This window comes from Antennarius striatus, chromosome 17 (genome assembly GCF_040054535.1).
Source record: "Antennarius striatus isolate MH-2024 chromosome 17, ASM4005453v1, whole genome shotgun sequence".
Classification (NCBI taxonomy): domain Eukaryota; kingdom Metazoa; phylum Chordata; class Actinopteri; order Lophiiformes; family Antennariidae; genus Antennarius; species Antennarius striatus.
Window position 1 is genome coordinate 17,263,493 of NC_090792.1, and position 22,570 is coordinate 17,286,062.

The 22,570-nt window shown below is 42.6% G+C and overlaps 1 protein-coding gene across 4 annotated transcripts; it reads right to left on the bottom strand.

Moving 5' to 3' along the window:
* Window positions 1–52: 52 nt before the first annotated feature.
* Window positions 53–22,071, bottom strand: zfyve26 (zinc finger, FYVE domain containing 26). 4 transcript variants are annotated; one of them, XM_068338683.1, is made up of 43 exons: window positions 21,974–22,071; window positions 20,841–21,123; window positions 20,629–20,704; window positions 20,282–20,368; window positions 19,996–20,145; window positions 19,466–19,787; window positions 18,390–18,514; window positions 17,916–18,080; window positions 17,744–17,832; window positions 17,499–17,650; window positions 17,208–17,417; window positions 16,228–16,812; window positions 15,988–16,140; window positions 15,729–15,865; window positions 15,245–15,488; window positions 14,893–15,156; window positions 14,649–14,768; window positions 14,221–14,388; window positions 13,891–14,124; window positions 13,524–13,629; window positions 12,254–13,095; window positions 11,895–12,100; window positions 11,459–11,563; window positions 10,578–10,700; window positions 10,272–10,448; window positions 9,890–10,139; window positions 9,479–9,580; window positions 9,179–9,366; window positions 8,868–9,004; window positions 8,663–8,691; window positions 8,426–8,562; window positions 7,604–7,824; window positions 6,381–6,528; window positions 5,902–6,111; window positions 4,572–4,787; window positions 4,150–4,347; window positions 3,478–3,558; window positions 3,239–3,366; window positions 2,970–3,144; window positions 2,726–2,785; window positions 2,323–2,505; window positions 2,166–2,216; window positions 53–1,985 (listed from the first exon to the last, which is right to left on the bottom strand). In XM_068338683.1, exons 2-43 carry the CDS (start codon window positions 21,029–21,031, stop codon window positions 1,773–1,775), a joined length of 7,758 nt encoding a protein of 2,585 aa, XP_068194784.1. In that variant the 5' UTR covers window positions 21,032–21,123; window positions 21,974–22,071; the 3' UTR covers window positions 53–1,772. The 4 variants fall into 4 exon arrangements, with proteins under 4 accessions (XP_068194784.1, XP_068194781.1, XP_068194783.1 ...); XM_068338680.1 differs by having other exon boundaries at window positions 53–2,030; window positions 8,426–8,565; XM_068338682.1 differs by having other exon boundaries at window positions 14,212–14,388.
* Between the last annotated feature and the right edge of the window lie 499 nt (window positions 22,072–22,570).

The following is a 22,570-nucleotide window of genomic DNA, read 5'->3' on the forward strand; positions in this document are numbered from 1 at the left end:
ATTTTATATTGTGTTATAGAGGCCACTATGCAGAATATTCCATATTTGTTGCAAACATTTTATTGGTTTATTTTTACATAATTTTACAGGGGATGGAGATTTCAAATACATTTACAAAATCATTCTTCCCTGCGTCATTAAAGCAGTTATCTACCGGAAAAAAATACATTTTTAAACTCACTGAGTATAAAGTGCGGCAGTGAAGACATAACAGTCCAAGTTAAGCAGTATCAGAGTGGTATGTGTGCTTCTCTTACATCAGCACAGGACAACAGGCTTGTCTTTAGTCTTGTGGCCTGGAGAAGGCAGCTTCAGCAACAAGAAACGTAAATGAAGTGGAGCATTGTCCTGCTGACTATACATATGCAATGCTACTTTATTTCAGACAGGGTGAAGAATTGCAAACAGAATATCATCAAAAGGTAGAAAGAAAAATATATGGCAAAAGTAAATTGTTATTATATTTTTGTACATGAATGAATGAGTGGATTTTACTATGTGCAGACAGACATGGGTGAAATTTCCAAAGAGATCAGAATTTAAGTTATGATTACAGTAAGCAACACCGAATTACAAAAAAACAAGTACATAAATGCAATCACTTACAGGCAAAAATTATGACAAGACACTTCATCTATGAAGTGATTTGGAAGTGGGTCCCTTTCTGTATCCACTCTAAAACCTCTATTTCCTGTGAAGTTTCAACATCTGCAATGCCCTCAAATACTTTAAATTAGGTTTAATGTCCCTTTCCAAAAAGGACTATCCTCTGAAAACTGGCTATAAAAATGTGGCGTACAAGATCAGGTGAGATACCTAAACAGGTTCATCTGGATAATCAGAACAAGGTTCACGTTCTCAACACATGTATATTTAATAAAACCCTTATTCACACAAAGAGACAAGACATAAAAGACATTAAAAAGGCCTTTCATTCAGTTACGTTCACTTTTGGCTGAGGTAGAAGATAACTCCATCAAATACTGAGTAACAGATGTACTTTGATTTTCAGAATGACATCTGTTATCATTGATCTGCATATTTAACAGCTTTCAACCCTATGGTGACTACAGATGAGAGGCATCGGCTAGAGATTTCAGAAATGGAAATAATGCACAGTGATAATACGTCGGTTCACAGAAGGGAAGGCTGCACAAACTAAAAAGGAAGAAATTGACCGAATTTCTGAAAATTCTACAGCTCAGGACACAGGAGATTGAAATAAACAGTACCTAAAATAAACATTCTTTACTTCGTTCTCACACCAACTACTGGAAACATTTCAGGAGCTTCAAGTTGAACAGTGTAGCAGCATTCATCAAAAGAGACCGTTAAGCTTTGCACGACATAATTCAAGTCTCCACAAGCCCTGAGATCTGATTTTAAAAAAATGTTACCAACAAGATCTTTAAGCAAAAATCTTCTGTGCAGCCTCTCAGCCAAAAGCGTCACTATAAAGTAGAGACTACCGTGAGGATTTATTCTTAAAAACAGTACCTAACTTTTTTTTTTTTTTTCAAAATAATTTGAGATCTTGCAGCTCTTGGAGACTTATTTATCTGAATTTTTTTTTTCTTTCTGTCCCCGTTGCCTTTAGAAGAATGCTGTGACATCGTCACTCAAGTTTCCATTGACATGAATGTGAGCAGCCGATGACTCAATTTTCACTTTTGCTCGTCCTTTATCTCCTCATGTTTTCCAGAGCTGCGCTACATCAGAAACTCTAATATCCCCCCCTAGTGTGCAGTCCATCATCGGTCCGACCTGCGTCTTTACCTGCCGTTGGGGCGGCCCTGGCGCTGTTGCGGTGACCTGCTGTGGTGTTCGGACAACCACCGGCGACAGATGTTCTGCATCACAGAGTCTTGAGCGCTCTCTGCTGCCTGGAGGACGTCTTCCACCAACGGGCCAGCCCTGCTCGGCTCCAGCTTCACCGCCTGCAGGTAAGCCGGTCGCAATTTACTGCATAGCAGGTAGGCTTTAATCTGCAGCCAGGGGAGGATTAAGATGAGAACATCAGTCTGAAGGACCTGAAAACATTAATTCCAGCGGAACAACAGGTCACAGAAAACTAATGAAAGGAACACTGTGTACAAGTTCATTGTGACTTTAGCTGCAGAAGCAAATCAATGATAGACATGGAAGAACAAGATGCTTTACATCACCTTGCTTTCGGTGTTCTTGGTCTCCAGAATGAGACTTTCCAGCTCTTTAGCCTAAATCAGATAAAGAACAACAAGGATCGACAAGAGGGCCATCTTTGTTATTGTGCATTTTAATATCTTGTCTTTGTATATCTTGTCTCTCACTAATCACACTTACGTCAGCGGGGCCGTTGTCTGCTACGGACACGCAGCTGAGGATGAGGGCGTCGCAGTCGTTTTTGGTGGCGGTTCCCGATTCGCTGACACATTTGAGCAGCTGCCGTACGGCGCCGTACTGCCTGTGTCGGATGAGTCTTTGGCCTGCCTTCACGTAGACAGCCTGAGCCTCCAGCTGGAAGTCCTGAGGCGAGAACAGAGGAGATGATAAATAGTTAATCTGAGGAAAATAAAGGTCCCAAGGACTTGCTTTGGATAAAAAGTGTTTGGTGAAGATGGAAAAAAAGGATTGAAAAAATAAACGACTACAGACGGGAGAGATGGAGGGAAGAACATACAGACGACTACATTAAACAGTCACTTTTATGCTAAAAAAAAGTGGATAAAATACAGATTCAGCACACCTGTATGACTCGATATGCAATGCCGAAACCCTCCTCAATGTTTTTACCTCCGAGCATCACCTGCAAAAATACACAAACGCAAAAAATAAGAAACCATTAATGTTTTTGTTGTGTGTGAGACGGTCCGGCTAATACTTGCCTCTTTCGATATGGATCAGTGACACTATTCAAATTTTAAAGTGCCTTTTCACAAACCTTATCTGTATTATATGGCCTAGAAATTTTAAGTACAGCCAAGCATCACCTTGCAGGCAACTTCAATTTTCATGGGGCTTCCGCCGAACAGCGTTGGTGGTGAGCTGGATCCAAGGGACTTGGAGAAAGGTGGGCTGGTGTGTGGGACCTTGGAGGAGGCCGTCGTCTCACAGCGGTGCAGGAAACGGGTCACCTCCAGCTGCAGCTCAATGGTGTTCATGTGTCTAATGAAAACAAATGGGAAGAGGTCCATGCTAACATAAGAACACAAAAACTGATTTGATTGAATAAAAATTTATTTTTAGCATATTTTATGACCTCGACACGTCGCTGGATGACAACATCTTCCTGAGGGAGTTGACCTGAGACTTCTTCCTCCCAGTGCCTCGACCTTGCTGCTCCTGGAGGTATGTCTTCAGATGTTCTTTGGCTGTGACCAACCAGCGCTGCAAAAAAAGTAAGGGCAGGGTCAACTTTCTTTTATGAGAAGGAAAATCTTTTTTTTTTTAAATGCCATCTGAATTACTGTGGAAAGAAAAACAGATATCTATATATACCTGCTGCTCCCCCAGCTGAAGGTATGAACTGGCTCCATGCGTGAAGAATCGGATACAAGTCATAGCTGCCCGCACGTGATCCTGACCACAGATTGACATATTAGTTTCTTTGATTAAAAATACCCCAATATCTGTTCTGTTTGTCAGCAGGATTATGTAAAAGCTACAGGCATAATTTTCTACAAATCTAACGGAGGACATTCTGTAGATTGTCAATAAAGAGAGGGTGGCCTAATCAACGACAACGCTATCAGCGAGTCAGAATAATACTTTCTTTTCTGACCGTTTCTTGGTGATTGCTCTCTAAACGAAGCAAGAAACAAATAAAGAGATAAGAGACGATTAATATAACATGTTTGCTTTGCTTTTGTCCCACGTTCTGTGCCGATACTGCACAGAAATGTTCCAGCACAGAAAAGCAATACAGTATTTTCTGCACGATAAGGCGCACCTTCAATTTTCACACTTTTTTCATATATAAGGCGCACTGTTTTTGATAAAAATTAAAGGCTTTTAGGTGCACCTTCTAGTGCGGAAAATACTGTAATAACTAAATGGGTACTGTTGGGGAAAAAAACCCACAACAAGGTGCAACATGCTGAGACGGTGCTACGTCCTGCTTTTGTTTCCTGTTATTTCAGTCTAACTGCTTTAAATATTAATGGCTCTAACCATCATGAACTGCTGCAGCTGGTAGAGAGTGTTATAATATCCCCGTCGCTGCAGGAACTGGCAGGAGGCGATGAGATACCGGCTGCACGATTCCAAGCTGGGATCGACTTTTTCCAGTAAGCCCTGCAGTGCGCAAAGACGTCCTCGCTCCAGACTGAAATGCAGCACGCCGTCTAGAAATACCTCCTCAGGGCAATTCTGAGGTGAGATATAACAGCAAAACATTTTTCAAACATTAGGTCACATGATCAAGAGGTAGGATCAGACAAAAGATTCTTTCTTAGGTGTAAACAGGACAGTAAATTGTGGAAAGCGGCCTCAATTTTCCTGTTCTTTCATTAAAGGTTTGTGTTAAATTTGAAGAAGGGCCTCCTTCTCCTTCTCCTCCCAAAAATGGCTGAAGTAGGAAAATTAAGTCTCACCTTGTTGAACAGGTATGTGAGGGCCTCTGCCATGCAGTCATGACGCATGTAAAAGCTGATCAGGGCTAGGTGTGTGCCGTATGTGTTCAGGTAGTAGAGACATTCCTGGTGGAAGTGGCTGCCCAGAGTCGGTCCCTCTGTTCGATCCACAGGACCAGCCTCACGCAGGACATCCTCCAGCTCCCGCAGGGACGCCAGGATGTCCTCTCCATTAGACTGAAATGCACATACTGTAGGTCTAAATCATTTGAATTGACTATTTTATGACTTTACGAGATTCAAATGAGTAGTCATCAATGAACAAAAATGTAGACATGAATAAGGAACAAAGCTCCCGTGTAACATAAATAAACCATGCATATTTGCAAGCCTTCTTCTGCCTGGAACAAAGCCAAAAGTCCCTGGAGCCAAAGAGAACGTGTCACAGAGTTTGATGGTTGAGGAACCTGTTTATATTCTGAAAGACTTGTACCCATAACTGGCCTCTACCGTGTTTGTGACTAATGACATCATTTTAAAAAAGTAAGTAATTCTCTGTCCTTAGTAGTTTTCCTTAAGTCTCCCCTAAACTTGATAATGATAATAATGAAAATGATAATTCAAACTTTATTGATCCCCAGAGGGGAAATTCTCTTTTCACTCTCAGTACATGCATATTTGTGTTGAAGTTGAATCTGAAGCAGGTAGACTTCTGTTCAAGGTAGAACAATTTGGTTTTGTCATGTCAGCTAAAAACCCCTAAAAAGGACAGCATCACATCCAACATAGAGGGATGGAAGGACCAATGCAAAAAATGCTGCATCTGAGAACTTAGTTAGCATCTTCTCTCCAGAGTGGAAACTCTTTTGTACAACTGACGGTTAAACGGTGAAATGTAATTGTGGCTGAAAAACGCGATGACATAGCTCAGAGCTGTGTGAAGGATTATTATGGTTGATGTCAGCCTTATTCACATATACAGACACATATATAGACAGCAAACACTCTGCTGTTGCCAGGACAACTAGGACATAACTACAGACCATCCGGGTTTGTCTGTGATGCAGACACCAGAAGACAGTTTTCTTTGTGAAGACAGAAGTTCATGGATGGATGGTTTGAGTTACATGAAAGACAATAAATGTGGTTAAAATCTCTATTTTGTTCCATATTAGCTTGTTAAGTAGGTACGCATTGGGAAACGTGAGTAATGACAGAAAAGAGAGCCTTCCAGCTCATATTTTTGCCTGGCTGTTACAGATTATTTATTAACAGGCGCACGCCTCCTACTTGCAGCACTACTACTTGCTGGATTAACAACCAGACCGCCAAAATGATGTCTTCCTCCTACCGTGGCGTGGGTGATATGTGCGTTGGTCTCCAGGTGTTGGACGACCTCCTGCAGCAGTGGAGGTCCCAGGTTGAGCTGGTTCCGGTCAACCGGGGCCTTCAGGCAGCGAGACAACTTCTCCCTTGCTCCCGAAAGGTTCCCCGCCACCAGAGACGCCATCCCCCACGCCTGCCACACGCCACCGGGGTCAAGGCCGCTCTTAGTAGACACCTAACAAAGCATTTAAACAACCAGTGATCAGTAGACCAAATATTAGTAGAGAAATGCTGTAAATATGAGGTCATAGATTCTTCACTGCTGCATCAAAACAGATAATCCCTTTACACTGCATGATCTTAAGTTTAAATGTATCACAATGTCATCATACAATCCAGAAAACCCCTTTATAATATGAAAACATATCTGACAATTTGAGATCAATACTTGACATACAAATGTAATATGTTGTTTATAAAGTTATGCTCCACCAGTCGACTCACCTCCACTGCTAACTGGTAGTACTCTGCTTCCAACAGCTGGTTACGGAGACGTGTGACAGCAGACGTCTCCAGAATGTCGTCCAGAGAGGGAATATATTTATAATTGGCTGCCACCAGAATTTTAAGCACATCTACTTTGCTGATGTAACTGGAAATACAGAAATAAAAAAAGGAAACAAAAGTGTGAAACATCCGGTGTATGTTTTACAGATATAACATATACTTGACTTTACTTCTTGTCATAGTCGCTGCAGTGCTCAGACATTCACTGCTAAAGTTTAGTCCATGAGATCTAAAGATATTCAGGAACACATGAGAAAGAAAGTAATTTGATTCCATCAGTCTGGAAAAGGTGATAATGCCATTTCTCAAGCTTTGGACCTCCAGCGAACTTGAGTTGTCTTTGACTTCTTCTTAAATTTGTTGGATGATCTGAAACATTTAAGCGTGACAAACGTGCAAAAAAACAAGAAATCGGAAAGAGAGCAAACACTTTTTCACCACATCAGCTGACGGGAATTAACGCTGGTCATGATCTATGTTATAAAGAGTTCAATGCAGAGTGATGCAGGTATATAGGCACATTAAAACACGTAGCTATTACCTTAGTGAGACCTTTAACTATAAAAGCAAGTCTTTGTTAGAGAATACCTTTTATATCTACCCTTGACTTTCTGCCAGTACAGTGTAGTTCCGCTTCATGCGGTCACAGATAATGATCATGTGAACAACTGCAGCTGTCAACTTCAAAACATCTGATCAGCTGCAAGCCAAAAAATAAGGCCGCAATTAACATTTTTCATCTAGCATTAAATCAGTGACTGAGATCAAGGCGCTCTTTGTACAGATGAAACCTTCATCCTTGATCTTCACCCTCTTTCTTGGTTGGTTTTTCTAACTGCAGATGTCTTTCAGAATCACTGAGCTGATGGAAACCAGCTCCAGAGCAAAAGGGCCAGTGATTATTAGATTGAAACTCACTAGGTCACTAAAAACACATCACACACCCTCTGTGTGATAATGCTGCCCTATATAAAATAGACATACAATAAAATACTCATGTGGGAGTAGGCTGCATGTAATTCATTTCATTACTCAAATCTGTGCCCGACCCTGCAGACAATTGAATATTTTCTAAATTACAGCTGCTTTAAAACCTAAATTTTCACCATTTTTGATTTAAAAAATAAAGTTTACATCACAATGATGCAGCTGCACCTCACCTGTCACACAAAGCCAGATCCTGGCTGCGCCCGACCTTCACAAACATCAGTTTAGCGCTGAACAGCAGCTGTCGCATGATGTCGGTGAGGAGGCAAGCGTCCACCTCTGGATTGGTCAGTTTACGAGACAGAGAGCGGCAGTGTCTGATGAGGTGGTGACCGCAGGACGTCTGGTTGCTGTGCATAGACAAGATCGCTACGCAGAGGTGTGCGCTGGGAGCCTGGGGGTTTTGGCAAAAGGTTAAAGTTAATTAGATGTCCTTCCTCTTCAGGTATTTCATATGAGGTGCCTATCATTGCCACTACGCTGCAGGAGCAATTCTGGATCCACAAGCTGATCTGGATCACCACCAAATCAATTACAGTAACTGGAATAAAACAAGAACAAACTGGAATGAACTGGTATATATCACTTAAGGTGATATATACCGGTGGGAGGTGTCAGCTCACCTCCCAGCCACTGCCGAGGCGCCCTTGAGCGAGGTGCCGTCCCCCCAACAAGCTGCTCAATTTGGGCGCGTTCCAGAAGCCGCTGCCCGTCACTCTGCCTCACAATGTGTGTAGTTTGATGTGTATTAACTGCATGCTTACAGGCCCCCTTGTGTGCTGTGTTTAGGGGGCCTGTATACTTTTAAATACTAACCTGAGTGACCATCTAATTTCCCCTTGTGGGATAAATAAAGTATACTTCTTCTTCTCTTCTTCTTCTTCTTAAGAAGTATGTGTGGAATCTGACTCAGAGGTAACTCTCGTTCAGTTCCTGAAGCGTAGCATTACGGCGTTGCGTGATTATTATTTCATTTCTCCATATACTAGTCTGACCTGCTCGTAGTAAAACTCGCTCCTAAGCAGCTGGTTCTCTGCAGGACTCGTGCTGAGATGGATCTGTCGGTGGACGACTTCGGGCATGTGCAGAATCCCATCTAGAGGTTCCTCGGCGGACGTGGGACTTCCAGCTTCTGCTGGACGACAGGGAGAGATGTCAAGCTTCTACGTCACTGGATGACAACACAGATTAAAAGTAAAAGTGATGAGATGTGTTCAGTTTATCTAGTTTACCTTCAGCTTGTTCCAGCTCATCCTCGGAGCTGCACGAGGAAAAAATGGAAAATAACAGAAATAAATTTCAGAACAAAGTGAATGTTTTCAAATGTACTCAGCTAACGTCAATGGTTACAGACAACACTACAATTTACAATGTAATGAAAGAAAAATAAAACATTTGCAAGTCAGTTTTGCTGTCCTTAGAAAAACAGGATCTTACTTTGGGTGGAAGTAGACGTAACACTGATTACAGACTCTGACTTCACCTCCCGGGCAACCATCCACAAACATCTTGTGCTCGGAACACGTGTGACAAACCAGACGGCCGCACCTTCGACAATGATGACGTCTGTTGAACTAAGAGCAGAAAAAAGAAAAGGAAGTCAGTATTTAAAAGTGATCCCAGACCAAAAAAATGGGGCTTCTCGTTTCTAAACTGGGGGGGCTGTTGGGTTCACTTCTATAGTGAAATCATTGCTTGTGGAGGGTTTTTGGGCTTTTGAGTCAAAAATGATGCCATGTCTGACTCACCATGGTGAACCTCTCACGCAGGCAGATCATGCACTCGCGCTGATGGGTGTCGGGGACCCAGTCTTTGCGAGCCGGGGGTTGATCAGGGGGCTGGAACTTGAAAGACGAGAGGCGTTTAGTCCCTGCCGAGATTTGATCCTTTTCCTTGTCGTTACTGTTTGAGGATGCTGTGTGTGTGGGGGTGCTACCTGTAGTTAAAAACAGGAGATCAAACAATCAAAGTTAAGCAAACGCTAGTTTCAAAACAACTGACACCAAATTTACAATATAGGTGCCGTATACAAGGAAATAGGTGCTCACTTGTAGAAGGTGTTGGGGATTCCATTCGACTGGAAGAGGAGGTGGAGCTGCCTTCCTGAGCCGGACAGATCATTATCGATTCCTGGAGGCTGATGACAGAGTCTGAAAAATAAGCATCAGGAATACATTTAAGCACCTCTTCTTCTCTATAGTTACTAGTTGAGAAAAAATTAGACCTAGAAATAAAACTTTGCAATAATTGGCTCACAAGAAAACAGAAGAAGATAAAGATTATTTCGTTTTCAGAGCATGCAATCATTTAATGGAGAAAATTAAGCTGAGTGAACATAAGGAAAGAGGTGAAGAAGTTCTGGAGTCTAACAATAATAAAGAGACAAAGCAAAGAGAGGTGGAGATGGCTGAAGGAGGAGGGCATAAGGAGCTGTATCTGAAGTTGGAATGGATACTGACCAGATCGAGACCGTTCTTTAGGGGCACAGGAAAAGTCCAGCGCTTTGAAGGCGTAGTCTTCCAGAAGTTTATCGATGTCCTCCGAGCCAAAGCCAGCCTCCTGACCAACAAGGAGGCTGCGCAGGGTTTGGACAGCCATGTCTACCCAGTCGACCTTCAGGTTCATCAGGAGCTGCTCCAGCATGAGCAGGGGCTCTGAAAGCAGGGGGAAATAGTCCTGCCTGGAAGCCGGGGGCAGAGTCAGTAACACCTAAAGGGCGACACAAATCAGTGATATCAAAACAACCTGGAGATGAGGAGCAATTCAGACACAGTTGATGGGAAATAAAACACATCATGATTGCCTAGACTCATGTTATTTGGTGGGGAATCTTCCACAAACCTTTGAACCGAGATGGAGGGCGTGGATATGCCTTCGACGTGCCGGCGACACCTCCCTCTGGAAATGGACAGTGAGGTAGTCAGCTAGGAAATGACAGGCAGCCAATCCAGGGCGGCAGTCCAGAGCGCGCTCACAGACGTCGAGGCCCGTCACAAAATCTGACAGACTCTCGAGTAACTGGGGAATTAATTGAGAAACGATGTCAACAAAATGAGAAATTATAAAGTATCAACATCCTGTTAAAGCAAAGCTTTCTTCTTAATTCTAAATACACATTTCAAAGTGATTTTGTTAAGCAGTCTGGACCTGGAAAGCCTCATCCGGTTGTCCGTTCTCCAGCAGATGAAGCAAATGCTCAGTCTTGAGCTGCAGTCTCAGGTGGTCGGACACAGGATAGAGCTCAGTCCATTGTGTACACAGAGAGAACTCCTGCAGAAAGACAAAAATTACATGACAAAACAGTAGTTGATGCAACAATCTCACTTATATTGGTATAGATATTGGTATCAACACCACATTTTAAGTTTGAGCTTCAGTAATCATAACATGTTTTGATTTAAAGTTCCAAACTGCTATGTATGAGATTTATGTAACTTGTCTGCCCAAGAGCACACATGACAGAAAGATTAAGATCTTGCTTTAGTAATTAATGGTGCGGTTTGGTGATAACATTCACTTCTGTCCAGTTTGCTCCTTCCATCAGATCCAAAAGCATGAATAAACAGTTATTTATGGTGGGGGGAGGGTCATGTGTTTTCTCTCAATCACACGGGGAAAGGAAATATTTGTTGCTCCCGGAGGGTCATGATAAAAATAAAGTCTTGGCATAACTTCCTCCTCCGTTTGGTAACGAAATATCCCCGACTACAAACCTTACATTTAGTCAAATACCGGATGCCATAATGTAATGAAGTCACATTACCTAGATCACATGTGTCAAACTCAAGGCCCGGGGGCCAAATATGGCCCACCACATCATTTTATGTGGCCCACGAGAGCATATGAGGTCAGAATTTCTGAAAATAAATAGGTCAAAAGTGTGGTTTGACCAAAAACTTTGACGAGTTAATGTTAATATTAATCAAATTAACCAACTGCGAGTAGTTCTAGAAGTTTGTTTTAGTCAGCTGAATTTACTTTGAGCTACCCTAGCGTCTAAGTAAACTGCTCAAGGACCGTTGACCTACTTTGCTTTCCAGCATCATCGATAACAGGGATTCAGAGTTGGTCTCCGACTCGGTTTTCAGCTCCTGCCAAGTGGCCCAAGGCAAGGGGGGTTGTAAATTCAGCATCTATGAGAAAGGAAGAGTCAACGAAGTATTTAGCAATGGAAAAAGCAAAATGATGCCACGCTATAAATGAGAGCGTAATCCTGTTAAGGTTTTATCAAGAAGCATGAAAAAGTAGAACTGCTTCCAGCGCTTAAATTAGCGTTGATATAAATGCAAAGAGAACAACAGTCAACACAAACGAACACAGCAAAGTACATGACTGACTGCTTTCTGATGTTTTGTTTTTTTAATTCTACCACTTGTACATTTGTTTACAATGATTAAATGCTTATACAACCACATTATTTCTCTTATCATTTCATACTTAGCCTACATGAGCTCTACGAGTTACCCAGCGATAGATGTCCAGCTCTTTCTTCTTCAGCTCCATGTTTTTTCTCAGTGACGTCTCTATATTCGGGTCATTGAGGCAGAACTCCAGCAGCTCCAGGCAGGCTGACAGAGGCCAGCGTTCCAATTCCTGCAGGGCAACACCTGCTCGTAGGTTAGCATCGCGTATACGAAACATCTGATGAACACCTTCACCTCCGCCTGAACCTGGAAAAACAGGTAAATGACAAACATCTCACTTCAAAGTAATTGTTTATTCAGATATTTGCTTTGGTACAAATTCTTTTACACCAGGATGGCACAGAAAAGAGCACACCATAGCCTAAACCAAACTTGCTATGCTGGTTGTAATAAATTTACCTTCCAAAGCAGCACAGGCTAACAGACGGTCTCTTAGCACCCCCTCTTGGCTGCAGCCCCGTCCGTACAGCTCCAGGAGGCTGAGGGCCCGGTCCACGTCTCCGGAGGAAAGAGCACTCTGGAAAGCCTCGGCAGCCACAGCTTGGGCAACTTGGTCTTGAGGACCAGACAGCAGGAGACTGGCAAGGGGTTTACCACAAACAACCCCCCCTAATCCAACAGAACCCTCTTCGCCCTCGCTTAACGGGTTGCCCAGCACCGGTTTGGCCATCGTTTGCAGGTAAGACCGGAGAATAGGGAACTGTCTCAGGAGGGTATCTGCTTCCTGAGAAATCTGCTCTCCGTCTAGCACAACCTCCTTACGGCCGCTGCGGAAATAGCCAGACCAGCCGGAGGATTGCGAACGGGCAGTTTCTCCCTTGCAGGCGCTCAGACACGCCAGTGCGGCCAGGAGAGGAGAGCGAGACTTTAGGAAAGACAGGGAAGATGGTGTGAGGAGGAAAGACTGTGAGGAAGAGGACGAGTGGGACTGCAATGGGCTGGGTAAGCTGGAGATGTTGGTGGCTGCAGCTGATTGGTCTTTGACTGAAGCATCTGACCTAACGCTCGCCTCCGATTGAGGCCGAGTGAGTCCCAGAATTGACACTTGCTCCGGAGAATGACGTTGAAGCAGGACGGACAACCTGGCAGCACAGAACACCCGGTCTGTCGGCTCTGCTGGAGTGGAGTCCCTTTCATCACCAGATCTGGAGGTCCACAGCGGCAGAGCTTCACAGCATCGATGGACGATAACCTGCTGGACGCTCAGTCTCAGACCTTCCTGCTGCAGAAGAGACAGAACTCTGGAGATGTACCAGAACAAAGTAAAGTTAGGAAAAGGTAAGGCCTTCAGACATCATTCTGTCCTATTTAAGCATCTCTAATAATCCAAAGCCTTTTGATTTAATCCACTGGACTTCAAGAAAGTTTCTTGAAGACGTTTCACCTCCAATCCAAGAGGATTCTTCAGCTCAGAATCTACAAAGACATCTCTAACAACGAAACCACATGAACACATAATTAACATACAATTTGCTGCTCCAGCCAGCAAATATACAAGTATAAAATCTTCTTAATATATCTGGTTGGATAAACGACACCAGTTATTATTATACTCTTATTTTACATAAGATGTAAAGGTTTAGCTGAACATTTCAAGTTCCTCTTAACTTGTCTACCAGGTTAAAGAATGACATCACAAACACACTTTCAACCAGAGGACAACACGTACTTGTCAGGAGACACCTGTCTGTCGAACAGCAGGTGGGAGACGAGCAGAAAAGGTGTTTGAAGCAGGACCAGGAGTGGATTCCCGAGCTTCACGTCAGCGCTCTGGTCTAACAGGAACAGCAACAGAACCAACTTAGAACTCAAGTCCCCGTTGGACTCTGCTATAGTTGTACTTTAGGTAGCAAGGCTGTAACTTGGTTTAAATTAGACATTTTCATATACAGTTGGGAAAATAAGTATTTGATAAACCACCGATTTTGCAGGTTTTCTCCTTTACAAAGAAAGGAGAACTGTAATTTTCATCGTACCAACATTTCCAAAATAGAGACAAATAACACTTCATGGATGTCCACGGCCAATGATTTTACCTTCTGAGACCAGGCTCCGCACTAAAACTGATGCCAGCATGTTGACGTAGTCTAGGAAACTGCGCACATAATCTGGTCTGGGAAGATCTCCATTCAGCTCAAAGGGCCAGAGCTGGTCTAGAGAACGGAGGAGCTGCTTCATGTTGGAGCGCACAGGGTGAGCGTCCAGCTCAGACTGCTTCAAACTGGCCTGTTCAACCAGCAGCGCCAGGAGAGCGCTGCCACCGGTACCCTCTGTCAAATAAAGGAGATTTAGACTTTACAAAAAAAATATGAGGCTGAAATCAGCCCGATGCTGCTGAAATCTGTGCCCAGGCTTACGGTGCCGACCTGCGCCATCCGTAGCGGTGCTCAGGATGTGTAGGATGGGTTCCAAACGTTTAGCGAGGCTGAGGCGAACAGCGATGGATTCTTCGTTCAGCGACGGGTGGCAACACAGGAGCATCTCCTGGATGCTGCAACCGAATGGGCTGGAATACACTTGGTCGTCTGCAGCTTCTATGAACAAGAGATGATGAGTCAAAAAGATACTGTTTTGTACATTTAATTAATATCTCATCTGTCAGGAGAGGGCAGTAGGATATTTTTAGCATTTGACCGCTGAACCAGATTTTTAAATAGAGTAAGAAATTTTTTTTAAAAAGGCAAGCAGTGACCTAAAAACCTCAATTACAGTGTATAAAAAGAACAACTGGCACGTTGGTGTCTAAATTGATCCACATTTTTATGTTCCCTAAACAAAAGTTGTTTTAATTTACCTGTTTTCCCGGATCCTTTATGCGTGACTGAGTGATTTAGGATCTTGCTGATCTGCTGTAATACCATTGGAAATCCACAGATCACTTCAGAACGGGGAAACTTAGTATCAACGATTATTCCTGGAGAAGCAAGGGAGGTTCACAGATTAACATTTGAATTATTGACTAGTCAAAACTTCAGATGTACACATTACATGCACATTAAATACATTTTTAACAATGACAAAAGAAGATTGGCAGCTACCTCGAGTCTCCAGGCTGCTGTTGAGTCGACGTTCTGCTGTTTCCAGTAGCTGCCGGGACGTCTTCCAGAGCTGACAGTGGCAGCAGGCCAGGTCGAAGGCAGCCATGGCTGCTGGGCTGAGCTCCTCCAACAGTGTGTGAAGGAGGCCAGAGGGATCTGAAGAGCCATGACTCAGCCAGTAGCCTTCCTCTAGTGAAGGCATCGGGTGAGTCGGGGTGCTAACAAGACGGTCTGCTATGTCTGAGATGGAGTAGAATGCCACGCCTGAAGGAAAACACACAGAACAGATGAAACAAGACTGACACAATCTTCTTATTGGTCTTTAAACCTTAAGTCAGAGAACATGTTGAACCTGCAGCAGCAGCGCTTCCGATGGCCTGTAGCGTTGACAGCCCACTGCTGCCCAGCCGACTCCTCCCTACGCTCAACACGGCCGGCGTACCAGAACTCTCTGGGGATGATGAGGATGAAGACACAGACCGGCTTTCCATCTTCTGCTCCACCCGTCCCAACTCCACCAGGACCTCTTTGTAGCGCTCCATGAACACCAGCTCACCGCAGCAGACGGACGCATCCATGTCGAACACCAGAGAGACCTGCAGAGAATCCAGAAAACACAGGACTAAGCTCAGCTGAGCCGGTCCACAATTTAGTTTGAGAGGTTTTGTTTCGCTCTTTGTTTTAGTCATAGTGTTAATGTCCTGTTCCTTTTTATTTATTTGCACTGATTTAAACAATAAGCGAGGGATTACTGTAATCACTTACAAACCACATAAGTGTGTGTGTGTGTGTGTGTGTGTGACAGAATGGTGTTAACACTGCTGAGGAGGACAGACCTGATGGGCCTCCATGAAGTTCTGTTGGCGAATGCAGGACATGAGTAGAGACTCTGGAGGGGACAGCATGGCAGGAACCAGCCAGCTGTGGGGACAAACCTCCGGCTCCACAGAAGGAGTCGCAGCCCCTCCACCCTCTAAGAACATAAATCCACAAAAATGTCGGTTTCACCCAGTTTCTGTTATCTGTGGAAGGAGTAGCTCTGAACAGACATAAATCAGTGTGAGCACTCGTGAAAGAGAGATGTTCCCTTCTTACCTGATGAGCTGGCCCTAACGTCTCCACTGTGTTTCTCCACGGAGGGATGTCTCTCCGTAGAATGTCTTCCTGGTCTCCTCCTCTTCCTCAGGCTTGAGCTCTCGCCAGAACTGAGGTTACATCTAACTGGTGACATCGGTAGATTTTCTGAACCTGCGAGTGAATTTAAAACTAGATTTAAAGAAAAAAAAATTGCAATATTCTTTAAATGTAAATTCCTCCTCAGTTTGCTCATCTCACCGCTTCCAGCGCCCTGATTCCTGGTGACGATCTGCAGCCTCCACTGGGCCTCTGCAGTGCGTTTGCTCAGGGTTTGCAGACGAGAGCCAAACGTCTCAGGTGTCACAGAGCAGCCCAGGCCTTCTACCGCTCTTCCTACGTCCGGGTTCTCGCACTGGTCGTCCACACACAAGCCATCCAACCCTTCTTTCAACAGTTTAAGGAAACCCTCCATCGCACATACGTCAACCAGAAACCCTGTGCACCCCTGGATAAAATGTCCCAAGTCCAAGTACCAGCGATGAGCTGCTGTGGATGAGCTTTCACTCTGCTCTTTGCTCTCCGTTCTGCTCTGCTCAGTCTCCACCGTCATCGCTTTAGCTTCCTGTTCTACATTTGTGTTTTGTGTATCTGATGGACATTCTGGTTGAGACGCATTGCCTGCATTTGAGTTTGTGTCTTTTTGTATCTGCTGGACAAAATCAGCAGTAGACAGAAAGAGAAGGGAGAAAATGTTCTCCAGGAGCTCCAGACGGAAAATGGAAGGAACTGCCTGAAGGTACAGCCGACACTCTGACAGGAAGCGCTGGAACATCGAGTGGCAAACTGGGAAACACAATGACCGATGTCAGGACAGTCAAATAAATGATGACTTCTTCTGCTGTGTGTAGGCAGTCCTTTGTTATCATGGTTTTTACTGGATCTTTCTTTAGAACAGCTTGTTCAATTTTGTTCAATCTGTTTTGTCTGACATGTTTATTTAGGGTCGAAAATCTTATCTTTCAAACATTTGACTGCAAAAACACATTGCTTAAATATGCATCAGTAAAACTAGGTACATATAATTTGCTTCAAAGTGAGTTTAGATGAGATTAATGTCCAAATGAGTTGCAAATGAAATTCTGATCTACTAGCAGCAGAGTGGAAGCTACGATCTAATTTATTTCAATCATCACTCACTAAACTATAGTGTCTCTGCAGATAAGAGACAGCAGTCATACCTTCTGAGGAAGTCAAGCCCTGGTTTTGTTGCCTTCCTGCTTCAGCTGGCTGGGGATGTTGCTGCATGGATGCGCATTCAGTGCAATTAGAGTACTTATGTGCGTTTACACAGAGAGCATAGATGGCATACTTCATGGCACAGAAACCCTGGAACAAGACAATGTTCCTCTGCACACGTGGACTAAAGGAACCAGCGGTCTCAGTGACTTCTGAGAAAAAGAAAAAAAAAGGTCATTAACACCAGTATTTATTTCACACTCTACAGGTGAGGGGATGATGTAGAGGCTGACCTGCTCCTGGTGCATTTGGCACTTGCTGCAGTAGATACAGTATCTTATGCTCCTCACACTGAGCCAAGGGAGCCAAAGAATGCAGAATATAGAGAGCAGAGTGATTGTCCAGAGTGTGAAGTTGTGCCAGAACTCCCTCCATAGAAATATCTCTAATGAAACAAGACAGTATAAAACAAATTAAGAGCAAAAATGAATAACGAGGACAACGGAAAACAGTTAAACTTCAAAAAGAAACTTCTTACGGATTGTTGTTTTTACACCACTGAAGGATTCCAAACTGGGAGGATAAAAGATTGGCAAATTCCTGCAGAATACGGTCATTGGCTGGCGCCTGAAAAGGTAAAGACTGCATGATTAACTGCTAAAGTTAAGCTTTAATATGAACGAGGTGATGGAAATGATGTCGGTTCTGACCTGCTCCTGATGGAGGATGCTGAGCAGAGTTTGACCCGAGCTCAAACTGCGACAATGAGTCCATCCCAGGAGGAGCAGCAGACGAGACAAAGGCCGGAACTCCAACTTCAGTAAATCTCTCAGCTGAGAAAACTCTTCATGTTTAATGAAGTCAAGAGCCGTGACCTACAGGAAGGGGTCGCAACCGTAATGTTACTCATTCTACAGTAATTATGTGGTTGCAAATCTGTTACATATATTGAGTGATAAAAAATAATAAAATAAAATTTTGTTTTAATGCTTCCAGATCAACAATATTCCAATTTAAGCCCACAATAGAAAAATAAACTAACACAAATAAAATAAAGCAATAAAATACACTGCAATTGGACATTTATATTTTATTTTCCCAAGCCACATGGAGACGCAGCATAAGGATGATGAGCCGAATGTGGCTCCGGTGCCTCGGGTTGGCACCTCTTGTTCTAGACTTACCAAGACTTGCTCAAGGAAGTGCTTTCCACTGCTAAGGCACTCAAAATAAATGGTCTTCCAGATGGATGCACGGTCCTTATGGCAACATAAACTGAGGACGAGCTTCTCAGATTCAGGAAAGTCAACTGAGTGAAAAGAAGGAGAAGGAGTTGTTACTGGGGACATCTCCCACGGGGAAAGCAGCAGTACTGCTTTAAGAATAGTTGCAAATGAAATCAAAAGGTGTTGTAAATGTGAATGTGTTGTAAATATGAATTCCATATCTCCTCACGACGAGGAGATATGGAATTATTTCTGCAAAAACATTCCCAGTAGCTTAAAGGCATTGGTTTATACATTAAGCTAAACCATAAACATAAATTTCCATTGATAATTGCTCCGACGCAGAGCGGTTCGACCACAAGAAGACGGCAACATCCTTCTTCTCTGTTTTTAATGACAGATTACAAACTATATCCGAGGCTACAGACCACATCATATTAGAGACTGTTGAATGAAATTATATACAGTATTATAATTATTATTTTTATTATTCATCTTTGATGACTAACTGTTCAGTTGCTGTCTCAACTATCCCTCCCACTGACAGGTGTAGCTTGATAATGGATGTTATTCCATTCATTGATTATAATTTTATAGCGAATCATGTGCCAACCAGCTGCCACTCACATGTAACACTTTGTCAACCGCAGAAACAGAAGTGACAATAAATGAGGAAAAGGACAGATAACGAACTTTAATTCTAAGTCTGAAACCGAGCCAGGCCACACCTGAGGCTACAGATACATGTCTTATCAGTATTATGAAGTTAAAACAGTTCAGAGGCAGAATATATTTATTGGAACACAGAAATTTGAAGTTTAGTAGTCTGAACAAAGAAATTAAAACAGCTGCTTCACCTGATTATTGTTTGAGCAGATTACTCATTTTGCAAGAATAAAAACATGACTATGATTAATGACTCATTTAATTTTTAAAGGGAAGAAAACAACTAAATTCTCACTTGTAATTAATTCAGAATTGTGAAAACCAGTTTCACATTCTAAAAAGGACTCCACACAATGGGAGCTGGCTACCTTGTGTATACGGTGCATTCCTCAGCAGATGATCCCTCTGAAGCCTCAAAGCGGTGGAGCAGTAAACAGAGGTGAGAGCATCACAACGTGGACGAATCAGCGAGCTCAGGATCCTCTCTTCATTCAGGGGCCCGTCTTTTACTGCCCACAGCTCCTCACACAGCGCCTCAAGCTGCCCCCCACTTCTCTGAGAGCTCCACGGCATCACAGATAACACGGCGTAGATCTCCTCCACACGCTCCTCCACCCTCTTCTCAGTCGTTTTTAATTTTCCCAGTTTCCTCATCAGGTGTTGGATGAATGTGTGCTGCAGCGTGTGGTCCTGCAAGGGTAAAGGGATTCATGACTCATCCTCCCAACAATCCACTCATTACTTTTTAGATAATCCTCAAATTCCGCAAAAACTACAGAACCCATTTTCACATGACTTGGTCGAGGGGTTGGGCACAGGCCCGATGAGCTAGACAGATGCATACAGTATGTGCTCCAATGAGTGCCACTCTAGTTTGCTGTAATATGTTTGACCCTACCTGTAAGAAATGTGCTAAAGACTGGGCTAGTCTGGGCTTCTTTTTTTCCAGTAAGGTCTGCAAGCAAGATTCAGCAGCAGCATCTGTAGTCCTTGAACTTTCTGGGGCTTTTTGTTGAGACTGTGAGTCCAAGAAGGTTTGATGCAATTTCTGCCAAAAGAGAATCTAACTCAGTTATGAATTCTGTTTACAGTCACAACATGTAAAACGGAAGAATAATCAGCCTTAGTCACATTAAAAAGAGTAATGTCACGCTCTGATTAACAAATGTGTTTTCAGCAATAACCTTAAGGTCTGTGTCTGGTATGCCTTCTGAGCCAAGCTCTTCGAGCAGCAGCAGGAATTCCAGCTCTCTCCTGATATGAGGAGGGACCTGAAGTAGATAAGGAACAAGAACAGAGTTATTACATCCCAGCTTTGGTGCTACTTCTAATGCATCTTCTGCCAAACACAACCCAATAATTTTCTTCTTTGTGCCTCTGTCAGACTCAAAGCATATGTGTTTTGTAAATTAACACAAAGTCTAGATTATCTAAATAATGCTTGAAGATTACACAACTAAACACGCAGTCTCAGAATTAGTTGGATACAAAAAATGAGACAGCAGCAATACTTATTTCATCAGTGCGTTACCTGTTCATCTGTCCATTTCTCTAACACCTCAAGCCAAAACCAAGCCAGCTTGTGTGGACTGCCCACAGATTCCCATCTACAAAATAAACAAATTCATTAAAATAATAAAATAAGATGCACACAAATATCAGGGTTGGGTTTTTGGAATGAGAATTTTTGGTATGAGATTTGTTTTTTCTGGAAAGGGGAAAACTTGTTTTATTGAAACTCACTTTAGATTGTAAGGATGAACGATAATAGCTTTGATTATGTCTTGTAGTTTTTGAGAATGTCCTCCTGTGCAGTGAACCAGCTGTGGCACACAGGCATTGGCCAGCTCCCACTCTCCATGCTGCAGGCACCTCTTGAAGTATTCAAACAGGTCCTGAAGGGAGGTGTCAGACTCACAACCGAAAGGATGCATGTCCGCTCTTGCTGTGACACTCCTCTGCTCTGCTGTCACAAGTGGGGAGGCACTTTTGCCTCCATGTGGATGAAAGTAACAGAGTTCCTCACCTGAAAGAGGAAAAAAAAAATTTTTTTTACAAACAATATATATTTAAACTTGTAGCTTGTGTTAGATATTATATAATTCCTCACTTTGACCGCTTCAAAGCATGAATGGAAATATACTAGTTTGTTTTTCTGTTGACAGAATTACACAGAAAACACTTGGTGGATGTTGAAGAACCATGTTTGAGAGATTGGTATAAGCAGGCAAGACTGACCAGACACAAATCAACCATACAGTATTTGTCAGGTTCCCATCTACAGTATGTGTGTACATTTTGATGCAATTTTAATTAAAAAAAATCTTTATTATCCAGATTTCGTGGAAGCATGTGTTCTACTGAGTGTCCTTATTTAATGTCTGCAATCGCAACAAAAATTTCATTTATTATTTTTATCTTACACTCTAATCAGGATACATTTGAATTATAAAAGAAATACACGATAACGGAAATTTAAGACTTTATCACAGCTTTAATCATACAACTATTATTATGTGTCCTTTATTCGCGTGTTATATCCTTGAGCAATAAGACACATACGTTCGACATTACACAATCAATTCTGTCCTGTCATTTGTAATGATCTGTGATAACCTGAGCGCGCTGAGAAAAACAAATCGATCAGCTGCTTGTATGTTTACTCGTCGAGTACAGATTCAACTTTCAGTAGCTTTATAAGGCTAAAATTTCCATCTTGTTAGCAAGACTCAACTTTGACAGCTACCTACCTTACTGTCACAATTAGCATTAGCGCCAGCGTTAGCTAAATATTGCAAACTGAGTGTAGTTGAGTAACCGCTACGAGATACATATCACAAATCGCTTAGAGCTTTACGTGCTTAAAATTGACTTACTTCATTGTGCTGTTTCACCGGTTACCGGGAGCTACCATACCTTCCTGGAGGTGTTTGGTGTCGCCTGTTTTGCTAGTTCTAAAACATGATAAGAATAGTCATGTGACAAAATCAGCTGATTCTCAAACGCTGGTTGGTTAGAGGTTGGCACGAGGTGGGCGTGACAGAACGGCAAGGCCTGTTGAAATGGCGCCTTCAATTTATTTCGGAAAAATAAACATTCAACTCAACACCTGTACTTCACTGAATGAAGAAATACAATTGAACATCTTAGTATTATCTAATTTAAAAAACGTTTGGAGTCAAAATAAAGTACTCTATACTTACTGAGGAGAATGAGGAGCACAGCTTGACCTCTGAGATCAGTAAAAATCTTGAAAATATAGTCAGATTCAAAATAAACACAATTTTCAAATGACGATATTTCTCAATTAAATGTTATTTGTTTATTTTAAAATTATTTTTTCAACTAAAAAAAATAATTTTAAAACGTTTTCAAAAACGTTTTGATATTTTGCAAATCACGTACCATCCAAATAATTTTTTTGTAAGCTTAGTCAAATCATTATCAAACCCAACCAAACTTTCTTTTCCCTT